At 62.3% G+C, this 19,683-nt stretch overlaps 3 protein-coding genes across 4 annotated transcripts in view; all 3 read right to left on the minus strand.

Annotated features, from left to right (window-relative positions):
* Nucleotides 1-5,810: 5,810 nt before the first annotated feature.
* TMEM82 (transmembrane protein 82) lies at nt 5,811-9,253 on the minus strand. The gene is made up of 6 exons (XM_087820773.1): nt 9,163-9,253; nt 8,965-9,037; nt 8,606-8,780; nt 7,547-7,964; nt 6,099-6,286; nt 5,811-5,900 (listed from the first exon to the last, which is right to left on the minus strand). Exons 1-6 carry the CDS (start codon nt 9,251-9,253, stop codon nt 5,811-5,813), a joined length of 1,035 nt encoding a protein of 344 aa, XP_087676899.1.
* A 1,673-nt stretch (nt 9,254-10,926) lies between these two features.
* SLC25A34 (solute carrier family 25 member 34) lies at nt 10,927-14,705 on the minus strand. Its single transcript, XM_016205648.2, has 5 exons — nt 13,836-14,705; nt 13,040-13,105; nt 12,798-12,950; nt 12,316-12,450; nt 10,927-11,465 (listed from the first exon to the last, which is right to left on the minus strand). The coding sequence occupies exons 1-5, from the start codon at nt 14,253-14,255 to the stop codon at nt 11,304-11,306; spliced, it is 936 nt and encodes a 311-aa protein (XP_016061134.2). The 5' UTR covers nt 14,256-14,705; the 3' UTR covers nt 10,927-11,303.
* Nucleotides 14,706-15,882: 1,177 nt separating this feature from the next.
* The window catches only part of PLEKHM2 (pleckstrin homology and RUN domain containing M2), a 34,371-nt gene continuing 30,570 nt past the window's right edge, over nt 15,883-19,683 (minus strand). For both annotated transcript variants that reach the window (XM_087820086.1, XM_087820085.1), the window contains 7 exons: nt 19,413-19,545; nt 19,038-19,228; nt 18,484-18,549; nt 18,018-18,177; nt 17,555-17,734; nt 17,360-17,476; nt 15,883-16,900 (listed from right to left, as the gene is read on the minus strand). In XM_087820086.1, the coding sequence (XP_087676212.1) occupies nt 16,766-16,900; nt 17,360-17,476; nt 17,555-17,734; nt 18,018-18,177; nt 18,484-18,549; nt 19,038-19,228; nt 19,413-19,545 (982 nt within the window). In that variant the 3' untranslated portion in view covers nt 15,883-16,765. The remainder of the gene's footprint in view (nt 16,901-17,359; nt 17,477-17,554; nt 17,735-18,017; nt 18,178-18,483; nt 18,550-19,037; nt 19,229-19,412; nt 19,546-19,683) is intronic.

Raw genomic sequence — 19,683 nt, forward strand, 5'->3', positions numbered from 1 at the left:
GAGACCTCAAGGAAGGGAAGCATCTGTCCAGCTGCCCTCTCCTCCCCCTTGACGGGCTCTGCCTGGGCCGGGTCGGAGCAGGACTGTCCAGCCGGCCTGGGGCTGCTCAGATGTGCAGCTGCAGGAAGTCCTACATCCAGGTCGGGGGTGGAGGGGATGCCCGCTTGTTAGCAAACATCCTCAGAAGCCTCCCCACCCTGGGCCTCCAGCCCTGGCTCTGCTTGCTTGGAGTCAGGTCAGTTCAACACTTATTTAAGCACCTACTGTGTGGGGGGCCTTGTGCTAGGGGTGCATCCGTACAGAGAAGTGGGAGCCCCCTCCCACATGCTGCAGCAGGGGCAGGGGCGGGGCAAGCCCAGACATGAGTAACATCAGTATCTGGAGTGAATTCAGCTCTGCCATGTGCCAGCTGTTACCGTGGGCAAGTCACCTCTCTCTGAGCCTCAGTTTCCTCTCCTAACCTGGGGGGTATCAGCGCCTCCCTGTGAGGATTTGGTGGGATGAATGTAGATAAATATGCCCAGTGCTTGTTAGGTGTTCAGGGGTGTGTGCCTCTCCCTTCACCCATCATATAGAAAAGAGAGATTTCGGGATATTACGGAGAGATGGACAAAGTGCTGAAGGTCAGGAAGAGACTTGGTCCTGCTAGAGAATCTAAGGGATATCACGGCTTCTGCCAGCCGGCATCACTTTCCCGAATTCTGATAGCAGCATCCAATTTCTCTTTGGGGAACCTCACCCCCACTCTCAGTGCCCGGCTGGGAGAATTTGGAAAGGAGCAATATTTTTCCAGGCTGTCAGGATGCAAGCTTGGTACCATTTTTGCCAACTCTTGGACGCACACGGAGGACGGAAGAGGAGAGATTAACTGACTTTATCACTGAAGCTGCTGGATTCAGCCATGCCTGAACTCCTCCCTTGGATGCCTGGAGCCAGTGCATTCTCTGTTTCCTTGCTTTTCCCCTGCAACTAGTGGAAAGTGTATTTCTTTTGCTTAAAGAGGAATCATAATGAAGACTAGTGAGACTCCATGGGTCTGGAGCATCCCCTTCTCCTGGCAAACTCTGCACCTTTGTCACCACCTTTGAGAAGCCTGCCCTGATTGCTCTAGGTAGGCTTAGGAGTTATTTGCACCCCATGGATATGCCCCAAGTCTGCGGAGTTGTACGGATTTGCTTTCCCTACAGAATGGGGACAGGGCTATAACTTATTACTTTTCAAGTCCCCAGCACCCAGCACAGTGCTCAGCATGTAGTAGGGGCTCAGTAATTCCTACAAAATGCAAGAGCAGGTCTTAAGCAGCTGATATACCAATCACATGAGAAGCCTGTAAAGGAACTGGGGGGTGGGTCTTATTTGAGGCTCAGTGGGCCTCCTGGCCCCGGGCCTTGGACATCTGAGCCCCTTCTGGGTGCAGAGGAAATCCTGGTGTCACTCACTTTGGAGGGTCCCTGAGCTTGCCCCAAGCCCTTGGCTGTTTGCCAAGGCTGAGCCCCAGTTCCCTCACTGATCCCCTCTCGCTCCCTAAACTCCCACCCCATTGGGAACCTCCACTATTCCAGCCCCCCCAATCCCTGAGATGCCCCCTTACTAAAGTATAACATGGCCTAGACCCTGCCAGGGCCCCCAGCTGGCCTGCCACTTCTCTCAGCCAGAGGTGGGCTTCCCGTGAGTTAATGAAACTTCGGCTTGGTCCTCGCGCTGGCCCCGCACGGTGAGGGCTGGGGCTGCTGGAGTCAGGCAGTGTTCTGGGGTGGGGGGTGTGGGACAGCCAGGTCGCATTTGGCATTTTCCATGAAGCGTTCCTGGAAAACTGCCCAGAGACATGTCCGAAGAATGGACCCACATCCCCAGGGCTCCTGTGATCTGCTGGGCGTGTCCCTCTCATTCTCGGCAATATCCACTTCACATGAATTGTGTTCTTTCTCCCAAAGGGGGCCCTTAAAATTGGGCTGGCCCTGCCTTACCCCTTACCATCCATTCTCCACACCGGCCGGACCACCTCAGCAAAGCAGCACGCCCCGGCCTGTCTGTGGCTCCGACGGCTCTAGCTTGGAGGGAGGCCAACTCCTCCCAGGGCCCTGGCCAGGTCCTCCGCGGTGACCCTTCACCCTCTGCTCCAGCCGCACTGACCCTCAGTCCCTCAGGCCACTCGGGGGCCTTAAAACCTGCCTGGGCTTCCCCTCCACCCCGTTGGCCTGGGAACTGCCCCTCAACCTTCAGGCCTTTCCCAGAGAGGCCTCCCTGACCCCAGACCACGTCACACGCCTCCCACACCTGGACCGTCCATCGACGTGGCCCCCGCCTGTGTGCGACAAACCCGCTCGGCCCCCGGAGCCTCCTATGTCATTCACCTGCTCATTCAGGTAAAAAACCAAAGAGCCCCCTGGATTCTGCTCTTTCTCTCAGGCCCAAACCTAATCGATTAGGAAATCCTATCAATAAACTCCACAAATATGCCCAGAATCCAACCCCTTAGGGCCACCTCCCTCCACGGCTACCACCGTGGTCCAAGCCCCCATCATCTCACCCGGGTTATTCCAAATGTTTCCAGACTGGACTGCTGTTTCTACACTGTCTGTCCTAAAATCTGCAAGGAGAGGAATTCCTCAAAAATGTAAGTCAGGTTATGTCACCTCCTGCGCAAGCCCTCAGCTGGCCGCCCGTCACCAGCTGCTGGCGGGGGAGATCCAACCCCCACCGTGGCCCTGAGCAATCTGGCCCTGCCGCCTCTGTGACCTCACGGACACTCCGCCCTCTCTGCGGTGCTCCAGCCTCCCCGTGTCCTGCCTTTCCTCACGCCCCCCCCAGCTTGTTCCCGCCCCAGGGCCTTTGCCTGTGCTGTTCTCTCAGCCGGGGAGGTTCTTCTCTCAGCTCTTTGCTTGGCTCGCTCCCTCCGTCCATTCGGGGCTCCTCAGTGAAGCCCCCTGTAGAAGGCAGCTTCTAAGGTGGCTCCCAGGGACCCCCGCCTTCTGCCACACCCTCCAATCATCCCCTCCTCTCAAGGGTAACTTGTTTCTAACCAACAGAACACAGCAGAAACAGTCATGCTGTGAGCTGCCCTACAGAGAGGCTCATGTGGCAGAGAACCAAGGGAGACCCCTGGCCAACAGCCCCAGAGGAACTCAGGCCCTCGGCCCAACAGCCCAGGAGAAAGTGAATCCTGCCGACAACCATGGGAGTGAGCTTGCAACTGGATCCTTCCCCGGTCGAGCCTTAGGATGACATCATAGCCTTGGCCAATATCTCGACTTGGGTCCTAAGCCATCTTGAGAGACCCCTAAGCCAGAGGACCCAGCCAAGCTGCAAGCAGATTCCCAACCCACACAGAAAGTGAGACGATACATGTCTGTTATTTTAAGCTGCTAGGTTTTTGGGGTCATTTGTTACGCAGCTGTAAACAACAAAAATGCCCTCCCTAGCTCAGTAGACCCCTGGCACTCCACCCCCTTACTGGATATTCAGTAATTACTCTCGAATAAGTGAATGGAGAAAGAAACACGGGACACCCAGAGGGACAATGCCATAGCTAAGAAAAGCCAGAAGTGGGGGGCTCAGGAGGGAGGTGGCCGGTTCACCCCAATCCCAGCTGCCACTGAGGTTCCCATCATGTCCTCTTAGCAGGGACTGGGCACTCTGGTCTCCCACCTCTTCAGCAGGATGCGGGTCAGGGCCCAGGGCCCAGGCCCAGGGCGCTCATGGTCTCTGTGGAGTCAAGTCCCAGCTCCAGGCCATACCTTTTGCATCTCCTCTGCCCGCTGGACTTCGGGCCCATTGCTCTTTGTTTGGCATGGAGGTTTGCTAAATGCCTCACTTAGAGGGACCTAATGTTTATTCCCTTGTTGGACTTTTCACAAAAATAATTTCGTAGATAAGAAAAGAGTCCTATTCCCGCCCACATGCCCCCATTTTTGTTTGGAAAACGGTCCCTGTGCCCATAAAAAGGAAAGGGCTGCTGAGTCTAGTCCCTCCCAGCCCTGTCCCCACTGGGTGCTAGGGCTACATGGGGGCCAGGAGGCTGGGGAAGCTTCCAGCAAAAACATCAGAACGGTTGAAACCTGGTGCCCAGTCTGGGTCTGGCAAGGAGCTGGCCCTGGGCCCCCCTAACTGAGCCATTTCCTCCTAGACTGGGGCAGGTTTCCTGCCCGGAGGGAGCCGAGCACACTCCCAGGCAGAGGGGGCTGGGTCCTATACTGGGGGTGGGGGGACCCACAGGCTTGTCTCCCACCTCAGCTACTCTGGGGCCGACAGGCCCCTCTTAGGGGTAGATCACAGGTGGGGCTCAAGCTGTCACCTGGGTGGCCACTCCTGGAGGAGTCAGTGGGAACCACCCCACCCAGCCTTGGAGCCAGCCTGCCTTGGGGCCAGCCTTCACTTGAGGTGGGGAGTGAAAAATCCTAGGCCAGACTGTCTGCTCCAGGGGGGCCTTTGGGTGACCATGGCGGCCTCTACTGAGAAGCGAGACCCATAGAAGCCTACAAGCCTCCAAGAACCCTTTCCAGCCGTCGCTTCCTCCCTGGTGCCTCCCCTGCCACTCCAACACACGACCCTCACAAAACCTTAGCAGCCCCCTGGCCGTCTCCTTTCCCCCATGGGGCCCCTGCTGGGAAAGGGCCCCAGCTCAGTCCCCAGGGAACCAAGCTACCCTGTGGGGCTGGGCGTCTGGGCCAGGAGAACACGACTGTGACGGAGCCTCAGGCTGCCCTGGACAAAAGGTGGCCAGAACCACACTGCAGAGCCTGCCGGGAATGGACCCGCCATGTTTTTCATGCCCACCTGTTGGCTCTCCTGGCCCCAGTTCTTCAATAGGAAGAGGGTAGCAGGAAGCATGCAAAGCACTTGAGCTCTGGGGGGTAGGCCAGCTGGACTCAAACTATGGCTTTGCCACTAACTAGCTGTGCACCCTTGAGAAAGTTACTTAACCTCTCTGAGCCTCAGTTTCTGAATCTGTAAAAATGGATAACAGTACCAACGTCTTGGGGCTGACGTCAGAATGAAATGAAATCATAAAAATGCTCAGCACGGTGCCAAGCACACGGTGAGCACCCAGCCCGTGATAGCTGTTCTGACAGGCTCAGAGAGGGCCAGCAGCCTACCCGAGGGTACACAGCAGCACAGCAGAGGAGCTGGCACCCAACCTTCTTCCGTCCACTCTGTGGCCTCCCCGAGCAGGGCCTGCAGAGGACATGGGAGGAATGGAGCTGAGACAGGAAGCATCCTCATGGTCTTAGACAAGCCAGGGTCAGGGTGGGAACCCAGGAGCACCTACAGAGGCTTTTTCAGCACTGTGACCCTTCAGCTGTATCTCAGCCTCGGGTGGGACAGGAGTGGGTGCTGGATTCCGTGTCCATCCCACTGCCTCCCACCACCTCCGCAGCCCCCTCAGTAGTAAACTCCTGACACATCCCAGGAGCCTGCCCCGGCCGGAGGAGCTGTGCGGCCTCAGAAAAACCTCTTGCTCTCTATGTGGCCATGATTCTGAGCACAGGATAAGAAAAATGTCTTTATTATCTTGAAGAGAACAGGGAGGCCGGCGGAGGGAAGCCATCCAGAGATGCACTTCTGCCCCATCTCCATCCTCTGAAGGCAGGTCTAGGGGGCTGTGTGTCCACTGCCCACCCAATGGTCTCCAGGTGCCCCCACTTCTGAGGGCCCTAACCCAAACCCTCCCCTCCGTCTCAGGGGGCTCCAGTGCCCACCTTGAGTTCCGGGCGGGGCCAACCCTGCCAGCCTGCCTCCAGGCACCCTGCTGGCGTCAGGCCTGCAGGTGAGCCTGGGTGGGCCCGAGACAGAGTCCTCCGTGGGGTGGGTCAGGAGGCGGCCGTCCCCTGGGTCGGGGCAGGTGCTGAGGGCTCGGGCTGGCTTGGAGCCGACACTGAAGGCTTCGGGGATGGAAAGTCCTGAGGGGACGGGGAGAGGAAAGAATGGCAGATACCCCCCAGCCCCCCGCCCATGAGGGGACTTCGGGCCTCCATTTATCTGAGACCTTCCTCCCATTCAGGGCCTCTGGGGCACAGGTCAAAGGTTAACACCCCCACCCCAGGAGAGGCTGCTCCCAGGGCTGTCTGGGGGATGCACCGGGGGCGGGAGCTGCCCACCTGTAACTGGCAAAGGTCAAGCAGGGTGCGGGCGCCCAGCAGGCACCAGAGCTCGCCCAGCAGGGAGATGAAGACACCCAGGAGGTCCAGCCAGCGGCCCACGGTCAGCAGCAGCACGCAGAGGCCGCTCATGCGCACCAGCACCGTCCGGACCGGGCTCTGCAGGCCAGGGTGCTGCCGCTGCTCCTCTGTGGGGCGCACACCGCCTGTCACCTCATGCCTGCCCCAACCGATGCCCCAAACTGAGGCTCGGCTGGCTCAGGGCTGGACCTCCCCCCCCCAGCTGCCCTCCCCAGGCGGAGCCTTCCCCTCCCCTTGTAGCCCCTCTCCCTTGCTCCCGGGCCCACCCCCACTCTCCATGCCCCCGGAACACCGGCCCTTGTGCCTCCCAGGCCTCGCTGCCCACTGCAGGCCTCAGACTAGCGTGCTCCTCCCGTGGTCAGGACAGAGCAGCCAGCCTCCAGCAGCAGGAGTTGCCCGACTCCCCTCCTGCAGCTCTATGTCTGGCCCATTACTAAGCCTGTCAACTCTTCCTGCCACACAGATGCCCACCCAAGCACATCTGGACGCTCCACTGCCCCACCCTGGTCCCAGCAACCTCCTTACGGGTCTCCTGGCTTCTGTTCTTGACCCTGTAACTCAAGTGTCTACTCAGCAGCTCGGGACCTCACTCACCAGTGAGAGGAAATCTCCCCTTTGCTATAATCCATTAGCACTTCCCACCGCGTTTGAAATAAGCTGCAAGCTCCTCACCTTGACACGAGGCTCTGCTCTATTTGACCGGTGCCTGCTCCCAACCTCCTCTCGTCCCTGACTTGTTTCCCCTTTGCCCAGACCACCGGCCATCCCGGTGTCCTTGCTGTTCAGCGAGCACGCCAAGCTCATTCCTGCCCCAGGGCCTTTGCACGTGCTGCTCTCTCGGCCTGCCGACCCTTCCTTTTCCTGCCACCCTCTCTGCAGCCAGGAGGCTCTTCCTAGAGCCCAGATCTGACCGGGCCACTCTCCCCACTTAAACCCCTGCAATGGCTTTTGTTGGAATGCCCAGCCTGGCCCGCAAGGGCTCCATCAGGCCCCTATGAGCCTCATCAGCCTCAGCTCCTTAGACTCTCCTGGGTTGAAAGCTACACTCAGCTTTTCTGAGTTGTTTGAGGCCGCCAGGCTCGCTCTCACCCCTGAGCTTTGGCGTACAGGTCATGTCCCCCCTCTCCTCTCTCAGGGGCTCCTGCTACCCTTCCAGGTCCAAGTCCAGCACCGTCTCCTCAGGGACCCCCCGCCCGCCGCACCCTTCTCCGAGCTGCCCCGCCATCTGGCCTCTGCCACCAGGCCCAGCGCTCCGGCTCTGGGATGGCGAGGGCTGGGGCTAGCCTGTCGGCCTCCCGGGGACGTGGAATGGCACGGGGCCCATCAGACAGCAGGATGCCAACGCCTGGACCCCCCGTGGCCCTCACCTTGCATGTAGATGACCAGCAGGGTGTAGCAGATGGTGAGCGGCGTCCAGAAGCGCACGGCCTCCGAGGAGGTCAGGAAGTCCTGGTTGATGAGGGCCACGGCCGCCAGGTCGCCCACGGCGAAGGCCACGACCAGGGCGCGGCCCAGCAGCCGGAGCAGGCCGGGCGCGCCCGTCTGCAGCCCCAGGCAGACCCCGCAGCGGTGCTGGCCGCCGTGCAGCTCGTAGAGGCGGCAGACGTGGTGGCGCAGGCGCCGGGCGGCCCTGCTCAGCAGCGCGGCCAGCCCGAGGCTCAGCAGCAGGTTCAGGGTGCGGTGGGCAGCGCCCTCCTGCAGGAAGCTCAGGCCGCAGGTCAGCCCGCAGCCCAGCGAGAACTGGCACAGCAGGGGCAGCTGCAGCCCCTCGGCGCCCCCGGAGCCCTGGCGAGGGAGACGGCAGAAGGGCAGCGATGGTGGGGCTCAGGTCGCCCCTCACCACGGGGCACCGGGGGCTGTCAAAGCACAAAGGCTTCGGTCTGCAGGCGGCCGGGGCCCAAGGGAGCCCTGAGGATCATCCCCAAAGACGGGACGTTGCCTTCACCTCCAGCCCGACTGGGATGGTTTCTTTCCGCTTCATTTCAATCATGGTTATTACTTGGAACCCGTGTGCTTAATGAAGGGCGGGGGTGGCTCAGAGCCCGGGGCACCTGGGTCCAAAGCCTGGCTACTTCCTGCGGGGTGACCACAGACAAGCCGCTTCCCTGCTCCGAGCCTCAGTTTACCCATCTGGGAAATGGGGATCACACAGATCTTTACCCCTGTGGTTGAGGACAATGGGAGGACGTATTCAAAGGATCTAGCCCGTGGGAAGCTCTTTGTGGGCTGGGCTTGTGTTCACTCTGGGTGGAGACTTGGCCTTGGGGGTCACAGCCCGAGGAAACAATCTGTTCTCTAGACTCAGTCTTACAGAGGGGCTGGTGAGGAGCGGAGATGCTTCCCGTGGGCCCAGCTTCCCGTGTTCCGGGGTGGAAGCCGGGGCCCAGGGCGGGCAGTTTGCACCCACCGCCTCCCTGTGGCCTCACCTTGCCCTGGGAAAGCAGCGCGGAGATGGCCCTGAGGGAGAACTCCAGCACCACCAGGGAGGCCACCCGGGTCCCCACGACGGTCAGGATCAGGGCCAGCCCAACCAGGTGCACGGTCTCCAGGGGGGCCCAAGGGGCCTGCAGCCGCTCCTTTTCCAGCCGCCGCTCTGGGTTGCTGTGGGGGCAGAGTGGGCGTAGGCAGAGGGGCAGCCCCACCGGCCTGGGCCCTGGGTGGGGTCCCGGGGCCCCCAGCCACGCTCCCTGGCAGGACAGATGGTCTCTTGCCCTCAGTCCTCCCTCAAAGCCCAGAGTCACAGCTGGGGGCCCAGGGGCCATAGGGGCTGGGGGTGGGCACTCACTTGGCACAGCCCACGAAGAAGTAAACCCTCAGGAGGCTGTTCAGGATGGAGACTCCGCAGGCCCCAATGAGGCCTGAGGGGTGGGAGGGAAAGCAGGCGGCTAGGCGGGGGGGAGGGCAGCCTAGGTGCCGGAGACCGGGGTGGGGCCCCCCTGAACTGCCGGGAGCAGGCCCCGAGGGGCAGGGAGGAGGAGCTCACCTTCCAGGAGGGAGTTGAGGAGGAGGCCAGAGCCCCACTCGAGGGAGGAGAGGCCAGGGAGCCAGGAGGGGAGGGACGGCAGGAAGAGCATGGCAGCCAGATCCTGCCCCAGCCCGGGCCAGGTCCGCAGGGGAGACTGACGTCAGGGGGCAAAGGTGTCGGGGAGGAGAGGGGGAGGGGGAGGGGGCGGGAGGGGTCAAAGGCCCGCGGCGGGAGGGCCGGGAGGGGAGGGGAGCCAGGGGCCTGCAGGGTTCAGGGGCGACCAGCTGCTCCCCATGCGGGGGGCGCGGGGTGAAGGGGCATCTCTGGGCTTGGTCTCCGTCTCTGCCCCTGCTCGAGCCAGGTGCCCCCTTTCTCACCCTCCCCTCGGGCTTCCCACACGGGGGCTTCCTGAAGCCCCAGCCCTCGTCTGTCCTCAGCCATCTGTTGTCCCCCAGCCTGAGGTCGGGGCTGTGTCCTTTCAGCCCCAAATCTGGAAACGGGCCTCCATCCCCCAACGTTCCTGAGCTCAGGCTCTGCTCTCAGCCCCAAGTCTGGAGGGAGCCGGTGGTCCCCCCACCGCCTGAGGCTGGGATCCGGCTCTGCCGCCCGCCGCCCACCCTGGCTCCGTGTCCACTGGGTGGCAGGCCCCCCTGGGCCCGGTGAGGTGGGGGGGCACCCCCCAGTTCTTTGGGACCCTCCTTTCCCAGACTGAAGTAGCCAAGCGGGGGTTCAGGGTGGGGGAGTCCGAGGCTGCCGGCAGAGGGGAGTCGTTGAAGTAAAGAAAATAGAAAACTTTATTGGTTTGGAGTGTTGGTAGGAGAGCCCCTGGGGAGCAGCTTTCCCAAGACACGGGTGTTGGCAGGGAAGGTAGTTCAGGCCGTTTGACCCCGGCCAGTTCTCCCCCTTCCAGGGACTTGGGTGTCCACCTCTGTGGCACAAAGGTCAGTGCCGGCCTTAGGGACACACCGGTGCGGGGAGTGTGGCTGCAGCCTGGGGGAAGGGCGGGACTGGGATGCCCAGCTCTGCTACTCAGCTCGGGCAAGTCACTCGCCTGCCCTGGCCTCAGTCTCCTCGTCTGAACATTGGGCATCTCGAGGGCTGCCTTTCGGTGTTGTCATGGGGTCTGTGCAGATGCCATAGTGCTGGGCACCCGGGGCAGGGGCCTCACACAGTGCTGGGTGCTGGGGTTTGGGGGGGCCTCAGTGAAAGCCCTTCGTGGATGTGACAGGCTGAACTTTGTCTTCCCCACCCCAATTCATATAATGAGGTCCTAGCTCCCGGCACCTCAGAACGGGACTGTGGTTGGCGACAGGGTCTTTACGGAGCTGATTAGGTTACCATGAGGTCACTAGGGGGGTCCTAATCCGTCATGACTGGTGTCCTCATAAGACACGCGCAAAGGGAAGGACACACGGAGGTCAGCCACCTACACGCCAAGGAGAGAGGCCTCGGAAGAAACCAGCCCTGCTGACCCCTTCCTCTGGGGCATCTGGCTTCCAGACTGAGGAACCCGTCGGCTGTTACAGCCACCTGCGCTGAGGCGCTTTGTTCCCGCTGCCCTGGCTGACCCCCAAAGATGGTGACACGCCTTGGGGGCACCCGGGGTCTCCTTGTGTATGCAGTGATCCCTCGGGGACACGCCGCCCCCTGGTCCTGGTCCTTGCCAAGGGCACAGCTCTGGGCCTGGCAGGGCTGCGCTCCATCCCAGCTCTGCCATTCGGAGCTGAGTGGTCTGATCCAAGGGTCTCACCCTCTGAGCCTCGGCTTCCTCGGCTTCCTCGGCTTCCTTGCTGGGGAAAGAGGGTTTTATGGGCTCACACTGTTGTTCCAGGAGGAAGCGAGCTGACGCAGGTAGGTGGCCCCACTTGTGGTGAGGCTCCAGAACTGTCGTTATAACCGTGAGGAGGGCGCTGGGACAAGCCACCCCAAGTAGAGAAGGGAGAGAGCTTTCTGGAAAACAGAGTGGGTGGTGACTCGGAGCCGGGTGGTGGGGTCACAGGCTGGGTTGACCAGAGCTACCCACACTCTCCCCAGACCTGCGGCGGAGCCGGGGCCTGTGGCTCGCTCCGAGGTGGCCAGTCCTGGCTGGAGCGGGGCAACAGGCTGTGTCAGGATGCAGGGGAGGTGAGGGACGTGGCCCAGGTGCCCTGGCGCCAGCCCTATCTGGCCAGTTTCCGCAGCTCGTCCCAGAAGAGCATGCTGAGGATGGTGTGCGGGCCCAGGCGCAGGTAGGCGGGGCCCAGGCCCTTGTAGAGCGCAGGGGGGCCCTCCTGCCGCCAGATCTTCACCAGGCAGTCAGCCAGGCCCCTGTATAGCTGGCCCTGGGGACAGACACGGGGGTGTCACTATAGGGGCCCTGGCTGGCACAACAGGGTGCGTCTGTGTGTAAGGGCTTCTGTGGCACCTCAGAAAAGGCACCCCCAAGCCTGGCAAACTACAGAAAGATGGCCCTTTAGGTTGTGAAATTAAAAAGGGGTCTCACCCGGCCGGGCGTGGCTCAGCGGTTGATCAGGGTTAGATTCCCGGTCAGGGCACATGCCTGGGTTGCCGGCTCGATGCCCAGTCGGGGGCGTGCAGGAGGCAGCCGATCAATGACTCTCATCATTGATGTTTCTCTCTCTCCCTCTCCCTCTGCTTTCCTCTCTCTGAAATCAATAAAGATGTATTAAAAAAAAAAAAGGGTCTCTTCCTTCAGACGGCCACAGCCCCATGTTAGGGGCTCTGTTTGGCTAGTGGCATGCAGTGGATTTTGCCCCTCAGCCTGTGGAGGGCACCTATGTGCTGGGCACAGCTGCACCAGGTTCATGATGGCAGGCACATGTCTGCAAGGCCGCGGGCGCAGCCCTGGGCTCCAAGCACGTTCCTCTACATACCAGCTGGGTGACCTCAGGCAACTCACTTGATATCTCCGAGCCTCAGTTTCCTCAGCAGGAAAACAAAGGTGGTTATGAGGATGGGATGAAATCTAGATGCGAAACTGTGCAGCACGTGCCTGGGACATGGTGCTCAGCACACAAGCTGAATTCATGCATTTGCATGTATGTCGTGTGTGTCTGTCTGCGTGTGTGTCTGGCTATGTGTGTGTCTGTGTGTGTCCATGTGTGCGTGCATGTGTGTGCTGGGAAGGGTGCTCTCCAGCTCCCCACACCCTCACCACCTGTCCCCGCTCACCCTGCCAGCTCCATCCACGGGCTGATTGTACAGCCGAGTGCTGACCACATCGAAGGGGGTCATGACTGCAACCACAGCTACACTGCTGATCATGCCTCCGGCCAGGGCCACCAGCCAGCTGTCCTCCGGGAGCCACTGTGAGGATGGTGCAGGCTGCTGACCCCTGCAACTGCCTTCCACCCACCCTGCCACCACCTGGGTGCTGGAAGAGCTGGGGGAAGGGGAGAAGACAAGGCCCCTCCAGCCATCCCCCACCCCATATCTCCCCCACTAGTTCCTCCCAGCTTCAGGATTCACTGTTGGCCCCCATTCCTGCTGGGCCCAGGTGTCTGTCACCACCCCCTGGGACTCCCTGTGCAAAGGTCCAGCTGGAGAGGTCGAGGCATGATTCGGGCCCAGAAAGATGGGGAGGAAGGAGGCAGGTGGCCCTCCTCTCTCCTGTGTGTCTGTGTGGGTGAGTGCAGGTGTCCCTGGCCCCTTACCTGTCGCTCCTGCACCCAGTCCTTGGCAGAGGCAAAGGTGGCAAGCTGGGCAGCTGAGCCAACCATGACTCGGGGCACAGCCCCGCCCACACCCCGCCACAGACCTGCCAAGCCCTGCTGCCGCCAGATGGTCTCCATGGCGCCCAGTAAGCTCTGTGGGGAGAGGGCACAGGGTCACTGGGCAGTCCCTGCCCACCAGGAGCCCACCCAGCCCAGGGAGCTCTGGGGAGTGACAGTCTTACTTGGTGGTGGTGCTGGTGCCCCACGGCTATTGCGGCCACCGTCTGGGCCTGCAGCTGCGTTTTGACCTGTGAGAGAAGAGGTGACGGAGAGCTGAGGGCCAGGGCCTTGGGGGAAGCCTGGCTGAGCTTTGTGCGTGGAGGGCACCCTTCCCTACGCCCTGGGGCAGACTGCAGGGCTGGGCAGGGATGTTCCAGGGGGCAGCCCCACCCGGCACCTGGACCTCCACGAGCCCACACCTGCCGCTTAGGGGGCACGTGAAGCAGGGATGGGTGGGTCTCCAGCGGTGGCCTGGGTCTGCACCATCTGTGACCTTGGGAAAATTACTTAACCTTCATCTGCTTACCTTTCTTGGGGGCAGGGGTAGAGATGGAAGAGGGCATAGAGGGGGTAAAAGGTGATGGAAAAATTAAATAAACAAATAAACAAACGCTGTTGTGAGGACTGAGGGAGATGACAGTGGAACCACATCCAGTCCCGTGCCGGGGCCCTGGCTCCATGGAGCTTTGTTCCTGTACCAGCCACACAAGTGCCCACCTCCTGCTTACCCCCAGCACACCTCCTGCTACCTCTGCCCCTACCCTGGCTCAGGATCTGCAGGGTGGGGACCCTAGGGGACGGAGGACTAGGTAAGGTCCTGCTGCCCTGGGGCAGAGAGCAAGCCTAGGCAGGGATGTTCCAGGGAGCGCCCCAGCCAGCCTGCCCCACCCCACCTATCCGCTGAGGCCAGCCAGGGAAGCCTGAGTCCCGGAGGGAGCTGGGCCTCGGGATGGCGGAGGGTGGAGGCAAGGCACTCACCAGGTAAGCAGGGCTCCCCACGAAGGCTCCCAGGGCGCCAGCCACCGCACCTGCGACCACGGTGCCCCCTGGCTGCTGGGTGAGGCCAGCCTGGCACGCCAGGCTGTAGCAGTAGAAGCGGACGCTGTTCATGAGGCCCTGGTAGAGGAGGCTGGCGGCCAGCCCCTTCTGCAGCCCAGACAGCCCATCTGCTCTGGCCACAGCGGCGACCGAGGCCACGAAGCCCCGGTAGGGCCGGGGGTAGGTGCCGGGGGCCTGCAGCTCCCCCTGCAGCTGCAGCCGTGTCTTCACCACCTCCAGGGGGTTGGTGAAGATGCAGGCCAGGCAACAGGCCGAGGCGCCCAGCACCAGGTCCACAGCCGGCGACACCGTTTCTGTGTCCTCTGTGCCAGCAGAGGGCTGTGCCCTGGTCAGGGGCATGGCACAGGCCCTGGGGTGGTGGCGCTTAGGCTGCCTGCACCTCTGAAGGGTCACAGGGCTAGGGATCGAGGGGGCCTGAGACCATGTCTGCAGGGCAGGGGTCTGGCGGGACAGGCCTGCAGCTGCCAGGCGGTTCCTGATCTATCCCTGGAGTCCACCTGCTTTGCCCAGGGCCTGGGCTGCCGGCGCCTGGGGCACACCCCTGGGGGCTCTGACCAATCGCAGCTGCCCGTGTTGTCCACACCTCCCGGCGGGGGCGGGCCTAGACCCTGGGATCTGGGGTAAAGGGCACCTGGAACAGCTAGAGATTGGGGGCGGGAAGAAGGTGCCAATCAGCCCAGTCGTCCTCCAGCCCTCCTCTGGTCCTGGGGCAAAGGGCTGGTGCTTCTGCCCCACCTTTGGCTTCGCCAGTCCTGCTGCAGCTCAGAGCCCTGGGCATGGGGCAACTGCCGTCCTGGGCAACTCAGCAACTGCCCCACTCCCATGCCTGCTGCTGTGTGACGTCCCCCTTCCTGGCCTCGGTCTTCCAGTCTGGCTCCCAGGGTCTATGGTCCCATTGTCAGTGAGAGCACAGGTGGAGGACTGGCCTTGACTCCCAGGCTGTGCCAGTATGTGGCCTGGGCCAATTACTTCCTCTCTGAGCCTCAGTCTCTCCGTTTGTAAATCGGGGATATCCGTACCCATGTCAGAGCTTCTTTGGGGGATTAGAGATGTATGAAGAGCACCCAATAAAAGGTGGCCCACATTCCCCCTGCCTGGGGCCCCTGGGGGTGTGGAGATGGAAAAATAAGGCCCCTCAAGGCTCGACCAGTGGCTTTGGTCGATTATCTTGTAAGGGCTTTTCCCTCAGGACTACCCTCCTCCAGGCGGCAGCACCTCCTGGGTGTGGCTTCCCGGAGAAGAGCCCCCTGGCATGAAAGTGGCCCTTTGTGCCTGGTGAGAAGGGACCTTACACCCCTGCACACTGCTCCCAGGTGCCAGGCTGCTCAGGCCAGGGGCCAGTACCACCCTGCCCACGTTGGCCTGTGCCCCCAGAGCAGCTCTTTCCTGCCAGGGCCACCCTACACCACCTTAGGCCCAATCAAAACCAGGGGCAGAGCCACCCTGCCTGGAACCCACCTAGGTAGCCTCCACACCCAGCCCTTCCAGAGTCTACTCCTTTCCTCCCAGGCGTGGGGCCCTGGAGGTTGCAGTGCTGAATGGCTCCCCCAGCCTGGTGGGCTTGGCATCCTCTAGCCAGCCCCTGGGGCAGTGGCACAACAAGAGGCCTTGGGAACTGGGTTTATCCAGAGTGGCTGGCATTTACTCCTGGAGCTGGGGAGAATGGGAGGCAGGAGTGCCCGCCAGGTAGTGGAGACTGGAGATAATGGAGACATGCCCCAGGACTGGAGTTGCCCCACCCCTGGCCACTGTAGGAAACAGGAGGGAGGGCAAAGTTCAGGCCAAGAAACTCCCAGGCCTGGGCTCCTCCAGGTGTGAGTGCCCTGGAGCGGCAGGGGGTCCGGTTCCCGTGTCGGCATGGACAGCTGAGGGAACGTGTGGAATGAAGAACAGAGCCCAGGGGCCTGAGAGGAGGGACTGGAGGGCCCCCACCTCCACCCTGGTCAAAAAGGACCAGTGACAAGTCTTGGCAATATAACGTATCTATTTTATTTTAAAAAACAAACCCCAGACCACCTGACTCCTTCCCCCAGAGGGCCCTTGACAAAGCTCTTGGGAAGGGCCTGGCTCTAGCCAAGCAGGGGACAGTCAGGAGGCTCCAACGTGAACACCAGGCTAGTGGGCTCTGCTCCTTTCCAAGCCCTCCTCCCTTCCCTTTGCTTTGGGTGCAAGGACACAGCCTGGTTCCTGGGTCCATGACACTGCCAGGTTCAGGGAGAGGTGGGGGTAGGGGACCGTGGACATGCAGGGCCTCCTGGCAGCCAGGGGGGGCCAGTCCAGGCCCGGCGCCAGCCCCGGAAGGCAGGCAGCAGTGCGCGGGGATGGAGCTAGTGAGGAGACGTGCACTATGACCTCAGTGGTCCAGCTTCCCTCCCTGTGCAGCCAGGCCAGGCACTCAGGGCCCCGGGGAGGGAGTCCTGAGCCTCTGCCCGGGCCTGGCCCAGGAGAGGAAGAGGGGACTCCTGCCTTCTCCGTCCTTCGCTCCCCTCGGAGTCCACATTACCCTCATTGCCATCCTGAAGAGATGGCGTGGACTGAGGCCGTGGCCCCGGGAGGGGGCTGTGCAACTAGAGCCCATAGGGCTCGGACCCCCTGCCCCAGCACTTCCCAGTGCCCACCTGCTGGGCAGCATGCCCAAGGTGCTAAGCACCCACTCTGGATCCCTCGGAGGGAAAGGCCCTGCCTCCAGCCCGCTCACTGGTTCTGCGCCCGGGGTGGTGGTGGGCTGTGGAACGGGGGGGGGCCCGGCCCTGAGCAGCACGGCGACACAGCGATGACTGCGTGCTCGGTGCGCCTCCCTGTCCTACCCCCCGGGACGCCAGGACGCCAGGACAGCAGCCAGCTCTGCCTCAGCACCAGGGGTCCCGGGAGGCTCTGCCGCGGCACAGGCTGTCGCTGCGCTGCCACGTGCTGTGGATGAGGCTCAGGGCGTCCTCGAGCTTCTTGTGGGAGGCTTCCTGGATGGCCTTGTGGGGGAGGTCCACCTGTGGGGGGGCAGGGAGTGTGAGGCCGCGGAGCCCCTGCCCGGGAGCCTGCTGGAGTCTCCACCCTGCTGGATCCTCCTGCCCACGGAGGGGCTCAACCGAGACAAGGTGACGGCGCCCGAGCCTCCTCCTTGGGGGGGCCCCACATGGCCAGCCCTGCACTCCGGCTGGCTGCCACCTGAAAGGATCCCGCCTACCTGGACCGGCCTCTGCCTCAGCCCCACCACGGGCACTTAGTTCGTGCTTTTTGATTGGAAACGATAAGGTCAGGGACGGCGTTTTCTGGGTTCCACTCTCAGCTTAGTCTCAGACTCACTAGGAGTCAGGCTGCCCTTTGGACCTAATGTCCGTGTCTGTCCCGGTGCCACAGATACGGTGCTGCCCCAGCCCGCTTCCTGCCTCAATCTCCGTTTCCTTAGGGGATGGCTCCGCTCCGCTGGGCCCCGGGCAGCTGGGTACCTGGTAGATGGTTCTCCACCCAGAGTTCAGTGCAGACAGGAATCGGTCCAGTTCAGATGTGCAGCTCAAGTAGATGACCCAGGGTGCGACGGGCTGCTGGCTGTCCTGGGAGAACTCCTGGGGAGAGCGGGCCCAGGTGAGCGGACACAGGGATCCTCCTGAAGGGCCTGCCTCCATCCCCCCGACCCGGCTCACCAAGACACAGAACTCCCTGCCGGGCTCCAGGGACACGGCGCTGATGTCGGCCAGCGCGGCTGTGCCCAGGGAGCGGAAGAAGCTGGTCTGGCAATCCTCGTGGCACGTGAAGAGGCGGTCGTCAGTGATCACCAGGCAGCAGGGGATGCAGGGGCTGGGAGTCACCCCCTGGGGGATGACCTGAAGGGCATGGGCAGAGGGGAGGGAAGTCTGCACCAGACCCCTCCATCCAGAGGCCCCGCCGGCCCTATGCCCCTCCCTCCAGAAGTCAGACAGGCTCCGCCCACCTCAGGATCATAGGTGGGGACAGAGTGACAGCGAGAGCTCCAGGGTCTGCTCCTGGGCTGTCGCCTGGAGGTCCCCTGCCTTATTCCTCACAGGTGGCTCCGTGACGGGTGTGGGCTCGGGGAGGGACCCGGGATGTGGGGAGGCCCGGTGAACGGGGGAGGCAGGCGCAGTTTACCCCTTTGGATACGGCCTGGCAGAGGTGCTGCATCCAGTCGGCCATCTCCGGCTCGCTGTCCGCACTCAGCTCCAGGCAGGGCCGGTCGGAGAGGATGACCTGGAAGGCGTGGGGCCGATCCGTGGTGTTGGACCTCCGACAGCCACCGCATTGCTCCCCCCTGGGCCAGAGGAGGAGGGGTGAAACGGGAGCGAGGAGGCGGGGTTGGCACGGGGTGGCCCCTGGGTGTGGCTCAAGGTGCATGGACACAGAGCCTGCTCCAGTCCCAGGGCTGGAGGACACCAGAAGGTAGTCGGGACCCCTCTAGCTCTCAGGAGACAAGGGGCCGGGCTGAGCTGACAAGAGGGAGAGCCAGCCCAAGCCAGGGTAACAGAAGCCCGAGCCCCAGGCTCAGCCAGAGCCCTGACCTTCAGGCATCGATGCCTGACCCCAACATCTACCCAGCCCCGTTGCCCGAGACACTTACCCCATGTTCACAGAGAGCAGGGGGGTGACATCGGTGCGGTCGGGATACTGGTAGAGGATCCCGTTGCTGCAGGGGCACAATATGGCAGGGGTGAGGCCTGTCCCAGGAACTGGGGGCCAGGTGGAGCCCAGACCCCTGGGACTCCCCACAAGCTGGAGCTTTGAACCCCAGAGGCCAAAGAGGTGGGGGGGCCTGTCTGCTGTGGCAGGGCTGGTGAAGAAAGACCTGCAGGGGCCAGCAAGGAGTGCTGCTCCCTCAGCACCCCTGGGGTCAGCTCGGCGCAGCCCCGTGCAGGTCTCTGCCTGATGTATTTTAGGTGGGCTTCTTTGGGTGGCATGGGATGGGAGCCCCTGGGTGGGCCCCAAAGATGGCTGGCTTTACAGAGAAGCTCTGATATCCTGGGATGTCTCCTGCAAAGCCCTGTGGAGGAGGGAGCCGCCCCCCTTAGGCCTTTCTCTTCAGCGACTCCCTTGCAAACAGCTCCCTGCTGGGGACCTGACAGCCAGCAACCCCAGGCCGAGCCTGAGGCCGGAGCTGCCCGAGGGGGCTCCCACCTGAGGACCACGAAGCAGGTCTTCCAGTGCTCCTTGCCCAGGTAGGAGGTGCCCGCCTTGTAGTGCAGCATGCCTTCTTTGGTGATGGCACCCTCGGGGGGTGAGCAGTGGCAGGGGACAGGGCCCAGGGACTCGTCCGTGGGGTCCTCCCAGTGCACAAGCCCGTAGAAGCGCACGGTCACAGCGGTCGCCTGGGGAGGGGACAGCGGACAGAGCGGTCAGGTCTGGGCCAGCACCAGAAGGGGCCACGGAGAAAGCAAGGACACAATCCAAGTGGGGAGGGGTGACAGAGAAATGCCAAAGACCTCTATTTGTACCTCTGTTTGTACCAGGGCTGGTGTCTCAGGAACAACACTGCAGCCCCCAGGTTCTTACCTCACACTTAGATTCCTGGGCCACGAATTTGGCCAGTGCCAGCTTCTCCATGGTGGCGTCGGTCAGGATGCTGGGGTAGGGTGGCTCCCGACAGCCTTTGATCATGGCCGACTTCAAAGACGCCAAGAAGAACCTGCACAGGGAGCGGGGTCTGCTGCAGAGGCCTGGGAGCCCCCGCCCCTCAAACAGGCGAGGCTTACTGCCGAGGGCTCCTGGCCTGCCGGGGTCACAGAAATGTGGGGGAGGGACCTGGGGGGTCCCAGGGCTCAGG

This window comes from Miniopterus natalensis, chromosome 9, assembly GCF_054644295.1.
Source record: "Miniopterus natalensis isolate mMinNat1 chromosome 9, mMinNat1.hap1, whole genome shotgun sequence".
Taxonomy (NCBI): domain Eukaryota; kingdom Metazoa; phylum Chordata; class Mammalia; order Chiroptera; family Miniopteridae; genus Miniopterus; species Miniopterus natalensis.

Bases quoted from the DNA above. Each gene is read 5' to 3' on its own strand.
- TMEM82 (XM_087820773.1), bottom strand. From the start codon at position 9,253: ATGCTCTTCCTGCCGTCCCTCCCCTCCTGGCTCCCTGGCCTCTCCTCC. The intron at 6,287-7,546 runs GTGAGGGCCACG...TGCGCCCCACAG, and splicing joins GCTGGTCATCTACATGCAAG to AGGAGCAGCGGCAGCACCCT. The intron at 5,901-6,098 runs GTGGGCAGCTCC...CCGTCCCCTCAG, and splicing joins TTGACCTTTGCCAGTTACAG to GACTTTCCATCCCCGAAGCC.
- SLC25A34 (XM_016205648.2), bottom strand. From the start codon at position 14,255: ATGCCCCTGACCAGGGCACAGCCCTCTGCTGGCACAGAGGACACAGAA. The intron at 13,106-13,835 runs GTGAGTGCCTTG...CTTCTCTCACAG, and splicing joins TGGGGAGCCCTGCTTACCTG to GTCAAAACGCAGCTGCAGGC. The intron at 12,451-12,797 runs GTAAGGGGCCAG...CCATCCTCACAG, and splicing joins ACTGGGTGCAGGAGCGACAG to TGGCTCCCGGAGGACAGCTG.